Raw genomic sequence first — 23754 nt, forward strand, 5'->3', positions numbered from 1 at the left:
CTTTGCCAGTGTCCGATCATCTGAAGGTACACGCCTATAACCCATGGTGTAGAAATACGCCGTCTGCATCTTGTACTCCAAATTTGCAAACATAATTTTTTTTTTATGCTATACTACTGTATTTAGAATATTGTTAAGGACATACAAGGTTTTTATTTGAGATAATGTAATGGGAAAAAAACCCTGCTCTTACTTTTGGACTGATAAATGTGCAAAAATGTAAAACAAATCCATTTCTAATTTGTTTTCTATTACAATCACAATTCCAAAAAAAGTTGATACGCTGTGTAAAATCTACATTAAAAAACAGACTGCAGTGATTTGCAAATCTCATAAATCCATATTTTATTCACAATAGAAAACATATCAAATGTTTAAACTGAGAAAAACGTACCATTTTAAGAAAACTATTAGACATCATCTGGATGAGAGCATATGTTGCTCTAAAACCTGGATATATCTTTCAGAATTGATGTGCAAGCTGCCCATTCCATTTGCAGTAATGTACCCCCATACCATCAGAGATACAGGCTTTTGAACTGAGCGCTGATAACAAGCCAGAAGGTCCTTCTCCTCTTTAGTGCGGAGTACGCCCATGGTTGCATGTCAGGTTTCAATTCGTGTGATTACAGAACAGTTTTCCACTTTGCAACAAGACCATTTTCAATGAGCTATGGGCCAGAGAAGATGGCAACATTTTGGATCATGTTCAGAAATGGCTTCTGCTTTTCATGATAGAGCTTCACCTTGCATTTTTGGATGGCACAGAAAACTGTGTTCAGACAGTGATATTTGGAATTATTCCTGAGCCCACACAGTGATGTCCATTGCAGAATCATGCTTGTTTTTAATGCAGTGCCGGCTGCGGGCCTGAAGATCACATACATCCATTATTGCATTTCAGCCTTGTCCCTTGCATGGAGAGATTCTCAGAACCCCGATTTGCTCATGGTTATCTGTGGAGACCGCAGCGGCCACTGCGCAAATTGTTGGCTGCTGGTTTTGAAAGGGGGTACGTTTATTAATGTATCCCCATACATGAATAGCAAATGGTTAACAAGATTAATTCTCTACAGAAGAAAAAAGAACATCTTACAATAATTTAAATATGTCCAATGAACCAGGTCCCATGCAAGCTAATTAAGTGATTGAACCAACTGGCATCCAACCAAAACCAATTTTAGCCAGACCTACACTTACAGCTTTGTTATATTGGGCACCTTTGGTGATATGACTGACAATTCTTGAATTAAACAGCCAAATACAATTTTTAAATATGTTTATTTCCTACAGTGAAATAAAAATGTCTTCCATTCAGGAGCTTTCCCAGTATCACCAAATCTGAGCAGACATGTCAAATATTGACAACATATTTGTTGACTACTGTGCACATTAAAGGCACAATAGTAAAAGAGGAGTCACTGGGGGTGGCGGAGAACTAAAGCTTAAAGGCTATCTCCATCTTTAAAAAGCAACTCCATGCTAATCCTTCATATTGAGGCAGTTGTGGAAAGTAGGTAAGCGACATCCAAATTACTGTCAAAGATTCACAACTTGAAAATCCCAATGGTAATTACTCTGAAGTATGGATACTACAGAAAGCTCTAGGAAATAGCTCAATCTCCTCAAAAGTTTAAACAGGGAGCTTTCCTAATGCTACAGAATAACCAGATAACCAAACAAAAACTGATAAAGTGGTTTTCACAGACCATCAATACAGCAAGGTGGAAGTAGGTCCTTTGCAGCCCCTACTCTGGCATTTAGGACTTGGTAAATATCTCTTACATGGTATATGTGCTATACAATTTCTGTAGTCTAGTCTAAAGTGACTGAATCATTATGGAATACTAGTTTTCAAAAACCTAAGTCTTCTGAACCTGGAGGGGGCAGAGGCTGTGCGTTTTTAGGTTCATTATTTCTAGTTAAAATATGCAAGTACTTGTAACTAGGGATTCAGATTGCAGAATCATATAGCCAATACCATTCCAAAATAAGAGTGACAGACAGCGCCTAAAAGTTTGTTAGACCAGGACTTTCAAGCGATAAATCACCAGTTTGTAAAATTTTCTTACTTTCCTCCAAGCCATTAATTCCCACACTTACAGTACTGTGGAGCTGTCCTCTAATACTGCATATGTCCGGCCTGAATACTTCATTCTTTAAATATACGGTGGCCACGACAGAGGGGAATTAAGGTTTTGAATACAAATAATGCTGTAAAAACATTAAAGGTGGAAATAGCCTTTTCAGAAGTCTTACTAAATTCACAAAAGAAACAAACAAATGGCCCTATACAGTCAATACCTTAGCACTTAGAACATAAAAAGTCACTTGGATTGAGCAATGCTGTACAGCAGACATCTCCCCTTGCTACAATTTGTACATTATATACACACCATTACAGTACAAAAAAGGAGTCTTTTTCCATGATTTCTTATTTAACAGAGAAAAGAGCTAAAAACCAGAATCTGGACTTATAAATAAAGCAGAGAAAGCAAAAGCCAGGAACACCACTCCACCGATGATTGTCACTGAAAAATAAAAATGACAGTGTCAGAACCAAAGTTTAAGCTCTATATACTCATGCTGCATGCTTGTCACTGTTACAAAACAAAACAGAACTGAACTAGTCTTAAAAGAAATCTGTGCAAATCATGGAAGTTTCCAGCTGTTAAAATCCAAAAAAAAAAAAAAAACCCCACACACAACCACAGGAAGGACTGCTATGAAAAAAATCCACAAATTGCTCCTGGTCTACCTACTGGATGCAAGAAGTATTCCTTTTCAAGATGGCTGCTTCTGCTACCTCATGAAATGATGGTACATGTTTGCCAATATTCCTTTCATCAAAAGAATTTTTTTCCCTATACTGAGAGCAATACAGAAGTGGTCATGGCTGACTACCTTAAAAACAAATGCTAGCTGCCTCTTGCTTTATTTTTTCCTAATATGCAGACTTGATCCGGTCAGTACTCTTAATCTGCATACCTGTTCTGGGTCAGTGACAAAAGTATTAAAGTAATTGTATCAGCAATCTCAACCAGGAAAACATTTTCAAGAGGCATCAATAGCTGCCATATTATTTTACTCACTAAAAGTAAATACAAGTTTAATCCCATATATGATTGAAGGAACAACATGGATATGTGTAGAAAATCCTGTGCATGCAAATATAATCCAGCACTCCTACTTGTAAGGCGAGTATAATGCCTGAGAACATGGTACCTGAAGTGAACCTACAGTGGATATAAAAAATCTACACACTCCTGTTAAAAAGATCAGGTTTCTATGATGTAAAAAAATTACACAAAGATAAATAATTTCAGAACTTTTTCTACCTTTAAGTGTGACCTATAAACTGTACAACTCAAATGAAAAACAAACTGAAATCCTTGGGGGTGGGGTGGAGTAAAAATAAAATAAAAAACTAAAATGTGGTTGCAGAAGTGTGCATACCCACTTATAACTGGGGATGTAGCTGTGTTCAGAATTAAGAAATCACATTTAAAACTCATGTTAAATAGGAGTCAGTACACACCTGCCATCAAAGTGCCTCTGATTAACCCCAAAAATAGTTCAGCTGTTCTAGTAGGTCTTTCGTGGCATTTTCTTAGTCGCATCCTACAGCGAAAGCCATGGTCCGCAGAGAGCTTCCAAAGCATCAGAGGGATATCATTGTTAAAAGGTAACAGTCAGAAGAAGGGTACAAAAGAATTTCCAAGGTATTAGATATACCATGGAAAACAGTGAAGACATTCGTCATCAAGTGGAGAAAATATGGCACAACAGTGACATTTCCAAGAACTGGACATCCTTCAAAAATTGATGAAAAGATGAGACAAAAACTGGTCAGGTAGGCTGCTAAGAGGTCTAAAGCAACATTAAAGGAGCTGCAGGAATATCTGGCTGTGTGGTATATGTGACAACAATCTCCCGTATTCTTCATGTTTGGGCTATGGGGTAGAGTGGCAAGACAGAAGCCTTTTCCTACAACTAAAAACATTCAAGCCCGGCTAAACTTTGCAAAAACACATCTGAAGTCTCCCAAAAGCATGCGGAAAAATGTGTTGTGGTCTGAGGAAACTATGGTTGAACTTTTTGGCCATAATGCCAAAAGATATGGTTGGCACAAAAACACTGCACGCCCCCAAAAGAACACTATACCCGCTGTGAAGCATGGTGGTGGCAGCATCATGCTTTGGGGCTGGAACAGGGGTCTTAGTCAAGGTAGAGGGAATTATGAACAGTTTCAAATACCAGTCAATATTAGCACAAAACCTTCAGGCTTCTGCTAGAAAGCTGAACATGAAGAGGAACTTCATATTTCAGCATGACAACGACCCAAAGCATACATCCAAATCAAAGGAATAGCTTCACCAGAAGAAGATTAAAGTTTTGGAATGGCCCAGCCAGAGCCCAGACCTGAATCCGATTGAAATTCTGTGGGGTGATCTGAAGAGGACTGGGCACAGGAGATGCCCTAACAGATTTGGAGTGTTAATGCAAAGAAGAGTGGGCAAATATTGCCAAGATGTGCCATGCTGATAGACTCATACCCAAAAAAACTGAGTGCTGTAATAAATTCAAAAAGGTGCTTTAACAAAAGTATTAGTTTAAGGGTGTGCACACTTACGCAACATGACATTTTATTTTTACTTCCCTCCACCTAAAAGATTTCAGTTTGTTGTTCAACTGAGTTGTACAGTTTATAGGTCACATTAAAAAAAGGTGGAAAACGTTCTAAAAATGATTTACCTCTGTATAATTTTTTTTACGTCACAGAAACCTGACATTTTAACAGGGGTGTCTAGATTTTTTATATTCACTTTACAGGGAGCGAAAAAGGTATTTGATCCCCTGCTGATTTTGTATGTTTGCCCACTGACAAAGAAATGAGTCTAGAATTTTAATGGTAGATTTATTTTAACAGTAAGAGATAGAATAAAAATATCCAGAAAAATGCATTTCAAAAAAGTCATAAATTGATTTGCATTTTGATGAAAGACACCTGTCCACAGAATCAGATTCCAATCTCTCCATCATGGCCAAGACCAAAGAGCTGTCCAAGGATGTCAGGGACAAGATTGTAGCCCTACTCAAGGCTGAAATGAGCTTCAAGACCATCGCCAAGCAGCTTGGCAAGAGGGTGACAACAGTTGGTGCGATTATTCACAAATGGAAGAAACAAAATAACTGTCAATCTCCCTAGGTCTGGGGCTTCATGGAAGATCTCACCTCGTGGCGTTTCAATGATCAAGAGAACGGTGACGAATCAGCCCAGAACTACAGGGGAGAATCTTGTCAATGATCTCAAGGCAGCTGGGACCATAGTCACCAAGAAAACAATTGGTAACAGAGGCTGCAAGGTCCCCCTGCTCAAGAAAGCACATGTACAGGCCCGTCTGAAGTTTGCTAATGAACATCTGAATGATTCAGAGGAGAACTGGGTGAAAGTGTTGTGGTCAGATGAGACAAAAATCAAGCTCTATGGCATCAACTCAACTCGCCCTGTTTGGAGGAGATGGAATGCCGCCTATGACCCCAAGAACACCATCCCCACCATCAAACATGGAGGTGGAAACATTATGCTTTGGGGGCGTTTTTCTGCTAAGGACAGGACAACTTCTCTGCTTCAAAGAAACGATGGACAGGGCCATGTAACGTCAAATCTTGGGCGAGAATCTCCTTCCCTCAGCCAGGGCACTGAAAATGTGTCGTGGATGGGTATTCCAGTATGACAATGACCCAAAACACACAGCCAAGGCAACAAAGGTGTGGCTCAAGAAGAAGCACATTAAGGTCCTGGAGTGGCCTAGCCAGTCAGACCTTAATACCATAGAAAATATGAAGAGGGAGCTGAAGGTTCGAGTTACCAAATGTCAGCCTTGAAACCTTAAGGACTTGGAGAGGATCTGCAAAGAGGAGTGGGACAAAATCCCTCCCGAGAGAGGTGTGCAAACCTGGTGGCCAACTACTAGAAACGTCTGACCTCTGATTGCCAACAAGGGTTTTGCCATCAAGTACTAAGTCATGTTTTGCAAAGGGGTCAAAGACTTATTTCAGTCATTAAAGTGCAAATCAATTTATAACTTTTTTGAAATGCGTTTTTATGGATTTTTTTTGTTATTCTGTCTCTCACTGTTAAAATAAACTTACCATGAAAATTATATACTGATCATTTTTGTCAGTGGGCAAACATACAAAATCAGCAGGGGATCAAATACTTTTTTCCCCCTCACTGTATCAGGGGGTTAACAAAACCTAAAGGGTTTGCAAAGGAATTTATTTTCCTTTTTAAATAAACAGGTTATACTAACCTGCTCTGTACAGTGGGGTTTTGCACAGAGCAGACCTGATCCTCCTCTTCTCAGATATCCTGCCAGCACTCTGGGCCTCTCATCCTTGCTGAGCATCCCCATAGTAAGCTGCACTCATGCATGCACACTCCCGAGCCAGCTCTCTGTGACCATGAGACACAGAAAGCACAGCTCACCCCTGCCCCTCCTCACTGGCTGCGATTTACAGCGGGAGCCAATGTCTCCTTCATCTCAGCCAGTAAGGAGGGAGAGACCCAAGAAAGCCTGTGCTCTTGTGCACATCGCTGGATCGGGAATGGGCTCAGGTAAGTATTAGGGGGGGGGCTGTTGCACACAAGGTTTACCTGCCTGCAAAGAATGCAGGCAGGTAAAAAATCTTCAGTCTTTAGAACCACTTTAAAAAAGGTAGCACACTGATGAACCTGCCTGTCCGTCAGCCCATTTGCTAAAATCTTCACTCTAGATCAGGGATATGCAATTAGTGGACCTCCAGCTGTTGCAAAACTACAAGTCCCATCATGCCTCTGCCTCTGGGTGTCATGCTTGTGGCTGTCAGTCTTGCTATGCCTCATGGGACTTGTAGTTCTGCAACAGCTGGAGGTCCGCTAATTGCGTATCCCTGCTCTAGATCAAGGACAGAGCAGCCCACTTTAAATTTACTTCTATTGCTTACCACATTTTCAGTATGCTTTAAGTTTTTCACAGGCAAGAAACAACAAAACTGTAGGCTGTAATGTTTTTGCCAGCAGCTAAAGTTTGCACACTACAAATATACAGGGTGGTAAATCGGGATACTGATATTACTTACCAGTCCGCACTGAAATTTTTTGTGCAATCATCCTCCCTCCAATAACCGCTAATCCAGTGCATAAACAATGACCTATGGTTCCTCCAACAGCAACACCAAAAGGGTCCTGCAGCAAGGGAAAAACATTAAAAGTCCCTCCAAAGAATTCCCCCGAAAGACAGTGAATTTTTTTTTATTTATTTATATCAGGAAACTGGTCCGCAAAAGACCACAACAAAATAATCGAAATAACATTTGTACAAATAGAGGTACATATGCATGTAACACACATTTACATTATTGATTTAGGATGGAACTTTTTCCTGAGTAGGCGTGTCTGTGGGTACAGTGCAGGTGTGGAAGTGTTCCCGAGTATATCTTCGCATGGGGATGGTCCATGTGTGGGAAGTAGTAGTTCCATCTATACATCTATCTATCTATATCTATATATAAGGAATAGGCTAGAATATCGTAGCCCTGCGGGTCCAGTTCCCTTTCCTTTTCAAAATATTTTAGAATTAGAAAATGGGCAGTGCCCTACAGTGTAGAAAAAATGTAATAGTAAAAGAGTGTAAGTATGATAGCAGAGGTTAAGCGAGTGAGGGGGAAAGGGATGGGGGGGGGGGGATCCATGAACAATAGACAGTGAATTTAAGGCAGACAAACACTCACCTCTCTAGCTGCCAAGACAATGGTTGTTAGCTGTGATCGATCTCCCCATTCTGCCAAGAAGGTCAAGGTAAATGCCTGGACAAAGATTGGAGAGATGAAGTTCATCCATCTCTTTTTTGGAACAATGGGTCCCCCTCCTGTTTCCACATCTCCAGGTCCATTCAGGAGTTTAGATCTCTGAAGCTGATGGGAAAAAAGCCAACAACCAATAAAACTATTTGTAACTGTGCTAAAAAGTTATGGCTACGTGGATACTCTCACACCTCCTAGAATTATTTACGTAGCAGACGGCCCATCAGGGAAAAAAAACTTAAATACTTAACCACTTCAGCCCCAGAAGGATTTACCCCATTCCTGACCAAGCCCTTTTTTGTGATACGGCACTGCGTCGATTTAACTGGCAATTGCGCAGTCGTGCGACGTTGTACCCTAAGAAAATTGACGTCCTTTTTTTCCCCACAAATAGAGCTTTTTCTTTTGGTGGTATTTGATCACCTCTGTGGTTTTTATTTTTTGTACTATAAACAAAAAAGCGAACTTTTTTTTTGGAAAAAAAAAAAAAAAAAAAAATCGCAAAAGGCGTATATTGATTTGCGCAAAAGTTATCGCATTTACAAAATAGGGGATAGATTTGTGGCATTTTTATTATATATTTTTTTCTTTTATTAGTAATGGTGGCAATCTGCGATTTTTATCGTGACTGAGACATTGCGGCGGACAGATCGGACACTTGACACTATTTTGGGGCCATTGGCATTTATACAGCGATCAGTGTGATTAAAAATGCATTGATAACTGTGTAATTGTCACTGGCTGGGAAGGGGTAAAACACTAGAGGGTGACCAACGGTTTAACTGTGTTCCCTGGGGGTGTTCTAACTGTAGGGGGGATGGGCTCACTAGAACATGACAGATCACTGCTCCCGATCACTGGGAGCAGTAGATCTCTGTCATGCTGCTAAGCAGAACAGGGAAATGCCTTGTTTACATAGGCATCTCCCCATTCTGCCTCTCCGTGACGCGATCACAGGCCACCGCCAGACAGAGTCAGCGGGCACGCACCCGCCAGCCACCGATGACGCAGCGATGTACGGGTACGTTGTTTTGCACACCTGTGCCACTTTTCCGAAGTATAACGACATGAGCCAGTCGGAAAGTGGTTAAAGGGCTTCAACTGCCCAGATGTTGCACACAGGACGCTTAAAAAAAAAAAAAAAAAAAAAAAAGCGCCAGCGCTACTGCAGTACTAAAATTGCCCATTTTCTTCATTAGCTTTTTTTGCATTTTTGGGCGTTTTTTAATGAAAACACTATAATATAAAAACGCCTAAAAACGTCAAACGCGGCTTGACGCATTTAGCCGCGTTTTTCATTTTTACAGCTCGTTTTAACTGCTCCTGGAAGCACAGGCTGTTTTTTTACTGCCACTAAACACTTATGCCTTCAAACGACTGACAGTTTGTGTGCATGGACACATAGGGGGTTATTTACTAAAGGCAAATCCACTTTGCACTGCAAGTGCATTTGGTTGGAAGTGCAGTCGCTGTAGATCTGAGGGAGACACACAAGGAAAATAAAAAACAGCATTTTAGCTTGCACGATAAAAGCAGAGCTTCCCCTCATTTTATATCTTCCTCTCAGATCTACAGCGACTGCACTTCAAAGTACACTTGTAGCGCAAAGTGGATTTGCCTTTAGTAAATCAACCCCATAGGCTAACATGGAGGGGCTTTTGGAGGTAGAAAAAAAAAAAAAAAACCCCACCATGGTAAATGCCCCCAACAGCAGCTGTAAAAATGTCCTGTGTGCATGAGCCCTTATAAAAGAAACAATACATGAAGAAATTCATCAGTTTGCAACTCAAGACAAGGAATTGTTGATACTTACTTCTTCATCTTTTTTTTTAATTTCTGCTTGCACTTCCTCTAGCTCCTCCTGACCTTCGTCAGGACTCATCTTTAATCCCTCCCTTAACATTCGAATTCCAAATATAGCGAAGAGTGCAGTGGACACATAGTATGTATATACCCTGGGGATGACTGTGGTAGCATATCCAAACAGAACTGTGGGAAACATGAGAAGCACTATGACGACAGACTATTTTTTTTATGAGTGAAGAACTTGTATATATCAACCTTTCTACCCAATCTGATATTACAAGGCAGCACAATATATAATTAAATAAGTTTGCATATCACATTTTGTTATAACTGCAGATACACAAGACTGTATTTAATGACTGTTCTATACTATATGCAAATCTTACAGAGCAATCCCAGCTCAGAGAGTCCATAGCTGAAATTATACAGCATAGAGATCCACTGTAATTTATAAATCTATTGTTGGGAGTTCAAGATACAACAGTCTGCTGAGCAAGTGACTTCAGTCCGTGCAAACCACATACATACATAAAATGGCAGAAATAATATTCAAGCTGTAGAAATAAGGAATACTGCCAAAAAAGAGCTACTTACCTGATAAACAAGTCATCAGTCCTAACGCGAGCATAGCTCCAGCCAGCACAGTCAGGCGATTATAACGCATTGCCATTATGGCAGCAATAAAAAAGGTCTTATCTCCCAGCTCTGAAACAATGATCACAGATATAGCAGCTACAAAGGCATGGATAAATCCCAAGTTAGCAGAAGAAGTAAATGCCATGTTCTGTTCATGTACAGCAGGGGGCAGACTTGGTATTTTCTGTGAAAAAGAACAAATAAAATCAGAATTAAAAAAAGGAGAAATTAAAATCTGTGTCAGACTGTAAAACCAATGCAAAAAAATTATCACCTTTGAGTAATAGAATACTTGAGTAAAGCCAACTGTACCCAAAACTGATATTACTGTTTTACCTTTTATATAAATTCTTTTTTTTTTTTTTTTTTTTTTTTTAAACAAACACCACACACATGTAAACACAAACTGCACTTATTACAAAGGATTAACTGAATAATACAGATTTCCTAAAGAAAGCGCTGACACTTTTACCTTTCAAATGCTATCTCTTGTCCTCTGCAGACCCCCTCTGGACATAGGAATGAAAGGTGGGATTAGTCACTGCTCTAACACGTTAGATTGCGTGTGTAAATTCCAGCTTGAGCTATTGAGTTCTGCAAACATGCTTTTTGTGTTTAGCATATAGCTAACAAACATAATACCAGTGGCTGCCAGAGCTGCTCCTACCAGAGAAAAAGATGCCTTAAAGTCCTCTAACCTCTTATACCTTGCACCTTTAAAAGATAACGACCTTTTGGAGCATGTTACAGCGGGCAGGGAATCCTCCCCCCACTCACACGCTTAAAAAAATAAAAATAAAAAAACCAGCGGGGTGCTGCAATCTGTGAATAAATGAACTACAAGTTCAGTCTGCCATCATGACAGATGGCTTGTAGTTCTTAGTGAACTGCAAGGGCGATGATCAGCGTCCTCATAGTTCATTGGCACTACTGTCTGCCAGTATGGAGGTAGGGGCAGGTAAGCTGGAGGCGGTGTCTGCAGGAACTGTACAATGCACCTGTGCTCTGATTTTGGGTGCAATATTCCGCAGGCTTCCTCTCACGGAGAGGAAGAATGGCGAAATGCTGATGTAAACAAGCATTCCCCCGTTCTGCCTAGTGACAGGACACTGACCACAGCTTCCCGTAATCAGGAGCGGTGATCAGTGTTGTGTTACACATAGCCCCTCCCCCCCACAGTTAGAACACACCCCTAGGACACACTTAACCCCTGCAGCGCCCCCTCCTGGTTAACCTCTTTACTGCCAGTGATATTTACACAGTAATCAATGCATTTTTAATCGCACTGAACGCTGTATAAATGTGAATGATCCCAAAATAGCGCCAAAAAAAGTGTCCGATCTGTCCGCCATGTCGCAGTTAAGCTAAAAATCGCTGATCGCCGCCATTACTAGTAAAAACAAAGAAAAAAAAATTATTAATAAAAATGCCATAAAACTATCCTCTATTTTGTAGATGCTATAACTTTTGCGCAAACCAAACGGTTATTGCGTTTTGTTTTTTTTTACTACAAATATGTAGAAGAATACATATCTGCCTAAACGGAGGAAAAAAATGTTTTTTTTTATATTTTTTGGGGATATTTATTATAGCAAAAAGTAAAAAATATTGCTTTTAAATTGTCGCTCTTTTTTTGTTTATAGCGCAAAAATTAAAAACCGCAGAGATGATCAAATACCACCAAAAGAATGCTCTATTTGTGGGGAAAAAAGGACGTCAATTTTGTTTGGGACCCACGTCGCATGACTGCGCAATTGATAGTTAATTTTTGTAGACTTTCTTCTCCATGGGGTACTGGTGAACAAAATACCTTTTCTGGGTGAGCCCAATAACTGCTATGGGCTGCACAGTAAGTGTGAAAAACAAAATGGCAGTCAAAAAGATCTTAAAAAGCCATCAAGAGGAACCAACACAGGAAAGGCAGCCTTGGAAGTTAAAGGATAAGTTCAGAATCCATTCACATCTGTGTGTTTCCTAACACATGGCAAACCACACATATGGAGCCTCATTGCTCTTGTGTAAACAAACCAATTTTTTTACATTTAGGCGCCATTCACACTTAGCGTAGTGGAAGCGCACATTTTTCCTGTGACACGCATAGGGAAGCCCATTGAGTTCAGTGGGCTGTCTTACACGTGGCAAAGTACTTCATGGGACATTTTGGCTTGTCGCACTTTTTTTTTTTACTGTACGCTTTGCTGCATTTTTTGCTCATTTTCTCACGTGGCAAAAAAAAAAATGTGTGTTTGCTTCTGTGGTTGGTGTGCTGGTAACAATGGCACCAAAAGTGCAACTAGTTAATTTTAGGTGTAAAAAAAGGTGGCCATACATTATACAATCTCCTTTAGATTTACCAAAACTTTATAATAGGAGGACACACCAATCACACTGTATCCAATCAGGCAGAACTAAAAGAGAATCAGATTGTATAGTGTATGGTGAGCTTTACAGAACCCAGGACATACTTCTCCGGTTTCCAATTTTACAGCTGTATCAACATAGGCTGTTATCTGATTGCTAGCTCCCACACACTCTGCCAAGTGAACGATCTATGGCTGTGTATTTAATAAGAACGATATTCACCAATTGTATAGAAAAAACGTGCAGCTGATAAGGTGTGATAGAGATGTGCTGCAGTAGGAGGGCAGGTAAAGCAGCCTGCTCTTCCAAATATAGTAGAATGAAGACCATCTGCCTAAAGCAGAGAACAAATGGACCGAACACCGGCCAAAATAAGCTGGTTTAGTAGAGACTGGCTGATTTTAGGGCCGTATGAACAGTTCCCTGTCTGACAGAAGCTGATCTCATGACTAGCTTCTGTCGAGCAGCCATGCTGGAAAACTAACATCAGATCAGCACTGCCAGCCAATGGTCCCCCTGTCAAAACACATAGGCAAAGTTTCACAGGCAGGATCACTAGAGTCAGTAAAGTCCTCTTCCCTGCCTGCAATTCCTGGCAGCCTTCCATAATATATCAGCAGCCCCATCTCTTCATTTATACTCCGCCACTATCAACCAAAATGCAATGACCTGACTCATCAACCTGCACAGGCTGTAGAAAAAAAAAAAATAACAAACAAACTACAATGTTACTGGCTCCTAACGTCTTAAAATAGGCATCAACAGCCATGGCCAAACGTTTGAGAATGACACAAATATTCATTTTCACAAAGTCTGCTGCTTCATTTTTTATGATGGCAATTTGCATATACTCCAGAATGTTATGAAAAGTGATCAGATGAATTGCAATTATAAAGTCCCTCTTTGCCATGAAAATTAACTTAATCCAATAAAAAAAAATCCACTGCATTTGTGAAGGAGGCTTCAGGGTGCCCAAGAAAGTCCAGCAAGCACCAGGACCATCTACAGTTGATTCAGCTGCGGGATCGGGACACCAGCAGTGCTGAGATTGTTCAGGAATGGCAGCAGGTGGGTGTGAGTACATCTGCACACACAGTGAGGCGAAGAGGGCCTGGTGTCAAGAAGGGCAGCAAAGAAGCCACTTCTCTCCTGGAAAAACACCAGGGACAGACTGATATTCTGCAAAAGGTACAGGGGTTGGACTGTTGAGGACTGGGGTAAAGTCATTTTCTCTGAAGAATCCCCTTTACAATTGTTTGTGGCATACCGAAAAAAATACTTGTCCGGAGAAGAAAAGGTGAGTACTACCATCAGTCCTGTGTCATGTGAACAGTAAAGGATCCTGAGACCATTCATGTGTGGGGTTGCTTCTCAGCCAAGGGAGTGGGCTCACTTACGATTTTGCAGAACAAAGCCATGAATAAAGAATGGTACAAAAAGATCCTCGAGAGCAACTTCTCCCAACCATCCAAGAACAGTTTGGTGATGAACAATGTCTTTTCCAGAATGATGGAGCACCTTGCCATAAGACAAAATGGATACCAAAGTGTCTTGGGGAACAAAACCTCAACATTTTGGGTCCATGGCGAAGAAACTCTCCAGACTTTAATCCCATTTAGAGCTTGTGGTCAATACTCAAGAGGCGGGTGAACAAAAAAAAAAGATCCCCACAAATTCTGACAAACTCCAAGCATTGATTATGCAAGAATGGACTGCCATCAGTCAGGATGTGGCCTGACTGATATATATATATATATATATATATATATATATATCTCAACAACAAAACACAATCTTCTTTAACCCCCACACAGATACAGTATCTCTCTCCTCACAGATGCTCTCAGAAGAAAGATACATAGGAGGTGTCTTATGGGCTTCCCGATCATGTTATCACTGCAATTTGGCTCTCAGTGATCACATGATCTGGAGGCTGTCCTACCATGACCTTACTGGTACTCTGTAATCAGGAGTGGCAAAAACATAAGGGCACCACAAAAAAAGTCCACCTTCATAGCCCTGCATATAGGTCTGATGGCAGTGGGAAGGGGTGAACGATGTACTGTCTGCACACTGGTGAGCCAGACCACTGCTTTTACACAGAGCACAGGGATCCAGGTCTCAAGTGACCCAAAATGCCCTCTGCATAGAACTCCAACAATTTTCAGGCTCCCAGAGCAGCAACGTTGGGGGAAGGGGGGCACTGGACCGAGAGCAGTAGCCCAGGACAACTAAGTGCAGTGTTACGCATGAACACATAAAATGCCTGACTACATACCAAGTAAAAAAGTACTTCAATTTAAAGTGGTTGTAAAGGCAGAAGTGTTTTTTTTTTTTTTATCTTAATGCATTAAGATAAAAAGCCTTCTGTGTGCAGCAGCCCCCTAATACTTACCTGAGCCCCATCTAGATCCAGCGATGATGCAGGAGTGTCTCAGCTGCCTAGGACTCCCCTCATTGGGTGAGGCAGCAGTGCGGCACTATTGGCTCCCGCTACTGTCAAAGTCAATCAGGCAACCAATGAGGAGAGAAAGAGGGCAGGGCCGAACCGCGTCTCCGTATCTGAATGGACACAGGGAGCGGTGGGTCGGCTACTGTGTTTCCATAGCAAACAGCTTGCTGTGGGGGCACTCAACAGGAGGGAGGGGCCAGGAGAGCCAAAGAGGGACCCAAGAAGGAGGAGGATCCGGGCTGCTCTGTGCAAAATCCCTGCGCAGAGCGAGTAAGAATAACATGTTTGTTTGTTAGGGCTCTTTCACCCGTCTGTCCGTTTTCACGGACTCCGCTTGATCAGCAGGGATTGATCTGCTGATCCCCGCTGAGCAGGCAGAAGACAGGTCTGTCACTGTGCAGAGACAGACCTGTCAGAGCCCGCTCTCCTCTATAGGAGAATCGGATGAAAACAGACCTGCCTGTCCGTTTTCATCCGATCGATGGATGGAAAATAGGGTTTCTATCCATCTGGATTTAACAGAGCAAATCAGACATGTCACTGCTGACATCCGTCGCTCTATAGAGCTACATGGAGTGTCCGTTCAGGTCCGCCTGAAAAACAAAGGTCCACATGTGTGAAAGAGCCCTTATTTTTAACAAAAAAAACTTTAGTACTTTAAGTATAAACAAAGAGCTTATACTGTAGTCGCTTTCATAAGTGTACAATTAAGATATTTGTTATGGCATTATCTGTGAAAATTAAGGCCACATGCACTTCACTGTTCTGTGAATTTTTTTCCAATAAAATGACCTTAAATGTTTCCACTAAAGTGAAAGAATTCTGGTAAATCTGTCCAAAAACACATACAGAACAATCTGAAGGAGCTGTATGGTCCCTGGCAGATTAGCCAGGTCACGGCACAATTACAGCGATGACTCCACACTGGGAACCGTAGTCATCATCCAAACCAGTTCTTCCATTTCCAGATAATCTCTGAACATTCCTAACTTGAAATGCATTGTAAATGTCACCATCTAGCTATATACAGTATATTAAAAATGTAAAGCTTCTCCTCTGGCCTTCCACTTGCACTGTTGCTAACATGCCATGTGTGATAGATACGTGTTCTCTGTAGTGCTGATAGACACACACATACAGGACTAAAGAAATCCAAAGTCAAGTCAGGGAACTGGTGCACAGCCCTTTAATAGAAGAAGAGATATCCTGAAGCAGGAGGTGTTTGTGCTACATATAAAGCTGGTTGCTGAGCGACACACACAGATTATTTAAACAGACTTGTGCCAAGAAAATAATAGTGGAAAATGAAATAAGTGAATGAGGAAGTGTTTCTGTATGTGACAACAAAAAGCTTCACAAGAATTGTATGTCAAATGTACACATATCTTTTCATGTGACAACACTAGCAAAGTGTCATTTCTTCAATGTAAAGTAGTGAGTGTACAGCTTGTATAACAGTGTACATTTGCTGTCCCTTAAAATAACTTAACACACAGCCATTAATATCTAAACCGCTGGCAACAAAAGTGAGAACACCACTAAGCAAAAATGTCAATATTTTATGTGACCACCATTATTTTCCAGCACTGCCTTAACCCTCTTGGGCATGGAGTTCACCAGAGCATCACAGGTTGCCACTGGAGTCCTCTTCCACTCCTTCATGACGACATCACGGAGCTGGTGGATGTTAGAGACCTTGCGCTCCTCCACCTTCCGTATGAGGATGCCCCACAGATGCTCAATAGGGTTTAGGTCTGGAGACATGCTTTGCCAGTCCATCACCTTTACCCTCAGCTTCTTTAGCAAGGCAATGGTCATCTTGGTGTGTTTGGGGTTGTTATGTTGGAATACTGCCCTGTGGCCCAGTCTCTGAAGGGAAGGGAGGGGGATCATGCTCTGCTTCAGTATGTCACAGTACATGTTGGTATTCATGGTTCCCTCAATAAACTGTAGCTCCCCAGTGTCAGCAGCACTCATGCAGCCCCAGACCATGATACTCCCACCACCATGCTTAACTGTAGGCAAGACACACTTGTCTTTGTACTCCTCACCTGGTCCCCACACACGCTTTACACCATCTGAACCAAATAAGTTTATCTTGGTCTCATCAGACCACAGGACATGGTTCCAGTAATCCATGTCCTTAGTCTGCTTGTCTTCAGGAAACTGTTTGCAGGCTTTCTTTTGCATCATCTTTAGAAGAGGCTTCCTTCTGGGAAGACAGCCATGCAGACCAATTAGATGTAGTGTGAGGCATATGGTCTGAGCACTGACAGGCTGACCCCCACCCGTTCAACCTCTGCAGCAATGCTGGCAGCACTCAAATGTCTATTTCCCACAGACAACCTCTGGATATGACGCTGAGCACGTGCACTCAACTTCTTTGGTCAACCATGGCGAGGCCTGTTCTGAGTGGAATCTGTCCTGTTAAACCGCTGTATGGTCTTTGCCACCGTGCTTCTGCTCAGTTTCAGGTCTTGGCAATCTTATAGCCTAGGCCAGCTTTATGTAGAGCAACAATTCTTTTTTCAGATCCTCAGAGAGTTATTTGCCATGAGGTGCCATGTTGAACTTCCAGTGACCAGTATGAGAGAGTGAGAGCGATAACAGCAAATTTAACACATCTGCTCCCCATTCACACCTGAGACTTTGTAACACTAACGAGTCACATGACACTGGGAGGGAAAAATGGTTAATTGGGCCCAATTTGGACATTTTCACTTAGGGGGTGTACTCACTTTTGTTGCCAGCGGTTTAGACATTAATGGCTGTGTGTTGAGTTATTTTGAGGGGACAGCAAATTTACACTGTTGTACAAGCTGTACACTCACTACTTTACATTGTAGCAAAGTGTCATTTCTTCAGTGTTGTCACATGAAAAGATAGAATAAAATATTTACAAAAATGTGAGAGGTGTACTCACCTGTGAGCTACCGTATATCTATCTATCTGGGAACAGTTTAGTGTTAAAGAGCACACCTCTCAGGAGGAGCCTTGACTTGTCAGTTTGGCTTCTGCATCTGTTTGTAAATGTACAAAACCTGTTTTAACCTGAGTAGTTAGAACAGATTAGTTTAATTTTGTGCTCTAACTAGCTTTGAAGTGTGCCGAAGACCTCCTTTGTACTGCTGTGTATAGTGTTCTGCCCAGGTACACTTGTCCCATTTTTGCTAGTTTCTAACAGATCAGAGTGGCTGCCATTGTTGCTTTTCTGGCCAGGAACTGCGGACATATCATGCCTAGTACACACGTTTAGAAAATCAGGCAAAAGATAGCGCTTTCGGAGCAATTGTCCAATAATCTGATCATTAGTACACAGCTTTCAAGAACCGATCACAACAGTTCATGTGAAATTATCCAAAAGGAGAAGCAAAAACATTTTTCTTGTATGATAACATAATTAATGTTTTATGTTTAATCAGAACAGGATTGATCCATAAAAAATTCTGCGACCAAGACTGCACATGTTTGGAAACAAAAGAATACATTGCATTGTAATACAATACATCATGGAAAGTTGTATTCTGTCATACTAGAATTTTCGAAAGTTTAGTAAGCTATTAGTTTTCAGTATGAGTCTAGCATGCAAAAAAGAAAAAAAAAAAAAAAAAAAAAAAAAAAAAAACAAAGGGACATTTCCTATCGACTGTCCAGCAGAGAAGTCTTCTATTGACTGTCCAGCAGAGAAGTCTTCTAGGGATCCAGAGGAGTCATGTCATTGCATGGGAACTGGTTTGTGAGGGACCATCTGCATCACTGGAGGGGTGGCAAGGGATGAATATACCTCCCTTCACCAGCTAGGAATAATAAAACCTTGCAGGACTGGTTTGAGGGGGAGGGGATAATATTTTGTCTGGAGGAAAGATTTAAAGTGGCTGTAAAGGCTCCAAGTGTTTCACCCTCATACATTCTATGCATGAAGTTGAAAAACCTGTGTGCAGCATTCCCCCTCAAGTTCTCGTGTACACTACAGCTTCTAAACTTGAGCTTAGGAGCTTTTGGCGTTTTTTTGGCCAAAGCTCCTAAACTCAACTCCATGTATACAGGCTTTTACAAGAGTTTAGAAGCTGCTGTGGTTAGGGGAGGTTCAACCTCCCTCTCCTTAACGGGGAAGAATTGCGTTCAGGATAGGAACATTTTGACCGCCAGCAGTCAACCTAGTCTGTGTCTACATGAGCCCGAATACTTACCTGAGCTTCATCACGATCCAGCGATGTGTACAAGAGCCTCGACTCTCCAGGGACTTTCCCTCCTCAATGGGTGAGACAGCAGCAGGAGACATTGGTTCCTGCTGCTGTCAATCACAGCCAGTGAGCCAATTAGAAGAGAAAGGGGGTTGGGCCAAGCCACGGCTCTGTGTGAATGGACACACAGGGTAACAGCTCAAGAGCAAGCCTGCTCGGGTGCCCCCACAGCAAACGTCTTGCTCTGGGGGCACTAGGCAGGAGGGAGGGGCCAGGAGCGCCAGTGGGGGACCTGAGAAGAGGAGGATCGGGGCTGCACTGTGCAAAATTACTGTACAGAGCAGGTAAGTATGACATGTTAAAAGAAAAAAAATTGCCTTCATTATCACTTTAACCCTTTACGCTGCAGTAACCCATATATAAGCAATAAGCTGGGCTTTAATGCCCGCATGCTGCACATATACATCGCTGGGCGGGCAATGTTCATGTCCTGGGAGAGCGCTCCCAACACAAAGACCAAACTGCTGAAAACGCCTCTCAGTCCAGAGAAGTCATTGGTAGCTGGTGGGACTGGCTTCATATAATGTGGCCACTGTGACAGCGAAGCACAGTGGTCACATGATTGCTAAACATTCCTGCCCTCTGGACGTTAAGTAATTTTAACCACTTCAATACCAGTCACCTTCCTGCCCAGACCAATTTTCAGCACTGTCACACTTTCAATTACAATTGTGAGGGGCATCATTTATTTTATTTTTTTGACAAATTGAGCTTTCTTTTGGTGGTATTTAACCACTTAAAGTGACTGTAAAGGCTTGTTTTTTTTTTTTTAAATAACAAACATATCATACTTCCCTCCACTGTGCAGTTCGTTTTGCACAGAGTGGCCCCGAACCTCATCTACTTCTGGGGTCCCCTGGCAGCGATAACCCCATAGGAGAAGCAATCTCCGGGGGGGGGGTTACCTTGAGGGGGCGCTTCCAAGTCCAGCATTTGGGTCCATAGACACGAATGCCGGACTCAGCACAACCCCCGTGTCATTGGATTTGATTGACAGCAGCGGAAGCCAATGGCTGTGCTACTATCAATCTATCCAATCAAGAGCCCTGAGAGATGATGTTACGCTGAGGAAATTGATACCCAACATGTCACGCTTCAAAATTGCACCCACTCGTGGAATGGCAACAAACTTTTACTCTTAAAAATCTCCATAGGCAAAGTTTAAAAAATTCTACAGGTTGCATGTTTTGAGTTACAGAGGAGGTCTAGGGCTAGAATTATTGTTCTCTCTACCGATCGTGGCGATACCTCACATGTGTAGTTTGAACTCCATTTACATATGTGGGTGCTACTCACGTATGCGTTTGCTTCTGCATGCAAGCTCGTCAGGATTGGGTGCATTTTTTTTCTTATTTATTTTACTTTTTATTCTTTTTTACTGTCCTTTTAACAAAAATGTGTCACTTTTATTCCTATTACAAGGGATGTAAACATCCCTTGTAATAGAAAAAAAGCATGACAGGGCCTCCTAAATATGAGATCTGGAGTCAAAAAGACCTCAGATCTCATATTTACACTAAAATGCAATAAAAAAAAAGTAGTTTGAAAAAATAATTTTAAAAAAAACGTCTCTTTAAGAGCTATGAGCTGGGGCCATCTTCCCCTCACTCAGCTCCATACCACACAAGGAGAAGAATCCGATTGCCTCCGCCACTGGGCACCGGAGCGTGGCGGGAAGGGGGGGGGATTTGTGCCTCTCCCACCACTGATAAAAGTGATTTTGTGGCAAAAACCGCCGCTGAGACCACTTATCTGAAAGCCGACCGTCTGCTGAAGAAGATACCGGGGTTATGGAAGCTAGCTGCTGCCATAACAACGATATTCCAATTACGATGTATAACGGCCGGTGGGCGGCAAGTGGTTAGTCACCACTGGGGTTTTTATTTTTTGCTAAACAAAAAAATGAATTTTCTTTGCTTCTGTTGTACAATTTTGCAAATAAGTATTTTTTTCTTCACTGATGTGCATTGATGATGCTGTGCTGACAGGGCAGCATTGACATGCTGCACTGGTGGGCACTGATAAGGCGGCATTGATGAGGCTGCACTGGTGGGCACTGATAAGGGGGCACTGATGAGGCTGCACTGCATGCAGGCACACATGAGCAGCAAGGATGGGAGGACATCATGTGACGTCCTCTGAGAACAATAGCGGTCCCACCCAACAGTCTTACAATACGGCAGGCTGGAAGCAGTTAAAGGGGGCAGAAAGGGGTTAAAGCCCCACTCTGGCACAGCTGTTTTTTTTCAACCGTCGTATCTGCTGAAAACAGATGTACTTACTTAGACCGAAGCTCACACTGGGAACTGCATGTAAATTGCACCACATTCCTGTGCAAATCACATGCGATTCTGTGTGGTGTCATTTGAGCCCATTCATTTTCATATTGCACCGCATCCACATCAAAAAGGTGCAGGCGCTTTTTTTTTCTCTGCACTGGAATCAGATCACACGGTGTTTATACACCACTGTGTTTGCTCCCAGCTTTTTGTGTTGTTACGTTTTGACACCGTCAGCAGATCTCAGAAAGCGGTGTGGGAATGCACAGGATTTGCTGCGTTTCCTGCACCACATCAGGGCTCAAGGAGGAACTAAAGGCAGCAATACCCACCTTTCTACCAACCGTCCCTCGCCAGCATCTTCTTCTGTGTGCCGCTCCTCATTGGGCGGTGTGGGATGGTGGCACTCCAGTACAGCGGGATCGGGATGACAGTTTACATGCCAGTCTTCTATAATAAAAACACCTGTCTGCTCACAGCGATCAACATGACAACTTTACATCCACTTTAAGGACCACCTACCCATATATGTGAGCGGATGGTGGGAAAAGGTTATGAAGGGCATTGAGTTGGGTTTTTTTTTGTTAAATAAAAGTATCAGTTGGGGGGGGGGTCTCAGAGTGCAGGTTGAGGGTGAACACCCAGACATCACAGCCCCCAACGTGACACCCACCGGCCCTGCTGATAGGTCACTCTCTCTGGGATCTGGAATGTCAGTGGTCCTCTTACACCCCGGAAGTTGTAATATTTACGGGGTCACTATGAGGATGATGCTCTCACTATCCCTGAGCCCAGACCGGCAGAATATTGTCCTCTCACCTCCGCCCGGACCACCGGCTCCGGTCTCTGCGGCAGCGGCGGCTCCCTGTGTGTTCCTTCATCTTCCTGCACGGCCCGGCTCAGTCCTGGGAGAGCACACAGGAAGAGCAGCGCCGCCAGCACTGGGAGAGGCGGCCTCGCCATGGAGCCGGGCGCTGAGAACAAGAGCACAGGAAGGAGGGAGTACGGCTGCCGGCTACTCGGTGTTCTTCTTCCCGTCTCAGCACCGAGATCACACACTCCACGTCACTGTCATCGTCAGCTGCAAAGGATCGCTCCGCCCCCTCAGCAACCACGACATACAGCAGCCCCCCGCTGATTGGTCAGACCGCCGCTGGGCGGGGAAGGATGTGCGTCAGATAACGTACAAGGAGGTGCTCTCTGCAGGACGCGTTCATGAGCGAAGGAAAGGAGGCGGGGCTGACACCTTTCTGACTATCATGTACCTGAACACCGTTCCGTCAGATTAGGAGACCCTTCAGAATTTGTAACGGAAGTGACGTTTCGTCGCCGCCGCCGCCATCTTGCTACACCCCGAATTCTTCCACAATAAGGCTACAGAGAGAAGGCGACAAGCGGACATCTTGTTACACCCACCGGAGTTTTGCATTCCACACTTATTTTTAAGAGTAAAGTGAGATTATATAGTGAAATGCAGTATTTAAAAACCAATCTGACTGTTTAGATGTTGAATTTTAAAAGCAGCGGCAAGCCTGCTGATCTCACAGGTTTACTAATCTGACAGAACACCGCTGCTTTGAAAAATACACATCTAAACAGCCTCAGGGATTTCAAAATACTGTGCTATAGTGAAATACAAGCTCAGTTTATTGTTAAAAATATGTACAATGCAAGACGCCGGTGGGTGTAACAAGATGTCTGCTCACCACCTTCTCACTGTATCCTTACTATGGAGCAGTGCGGGGTGTACCAAGATGGCAACGACGAAACATCACTTCCGTTACAAATTCTAATGGGTCGCTTAACCACCTCACATCCGCGCTATGGCCGAATGACGGCCACAGCGCAGACCTGAATTCCCGGAAGGCCGTCATATGACGGCCTCCCCCGTGCATGCTCCCTGCAGGGGGCGCGCTGTGATCACCGAGTCACTGAGACTCGGGTGATCACCGATCTAAGTAAGGGGCCGGTCCCGGCCCCTTACCATGTGATCAGCTGTCAGCCAATGACAGCTGATCACATGATGTAAACAAAAGATCGGTTCCGAAGTGGAAGAGGCACATCTGCCTCATCAGTGCCACCTAATAGTGCCACCTAACAGTGCCACCTAAAAGTGCCCACAAGTGCC

At 42.7% G+C, this 23754-nt stretch overlaps 1 protein-coding gene across 1 annotated transcript; it reads right to left on the reverse strand.

Annotated features, from left to right (window-relative positions):
- Positions 1-328: 328 nt before the first annotated feature.
- TMEM165 (transmembrane protein 165) lies at positions 329-22748 on the reverse strand. Its single transcript, XM_073608432.1, has 6 exons — positions 22446-22748; positions 10249-10474; positions 9662-9837; positions 7777-7959; positions 7126-7231; positions 329-2531 (listed from the first exon to the last, which is right to left on the reverse strand). The coding sequence occupies exons 1-6, from the start codon at positions 22587-22589 to the stop codon at positions 2455-2457; spliced, it is 912 nt and encodes a 303-aa protein (XP_073464533.1). The 5' UTR covers positions 22590-22748; the 3' UTR covers positions 329-2454.
- Between the last annotated feature and the right edge of the window lie 1006 nt (positions 22749-23754).

The sequence above is a fragment of the Aquarana catesbeiana genome, linkage group LG01, assembly GCF_042186555.1.
Source record: "Aquarana catesbeiana isolate 2022-GZ linkage group LG01, ASM4218655v1, whole genome shotgun sequence".
Lineage (NCBI taxonomy): Eukaryota > Metazoa > Chordata > Amphibia > Anura > Ranidae > Aquarana > Aquarana catesbeiana.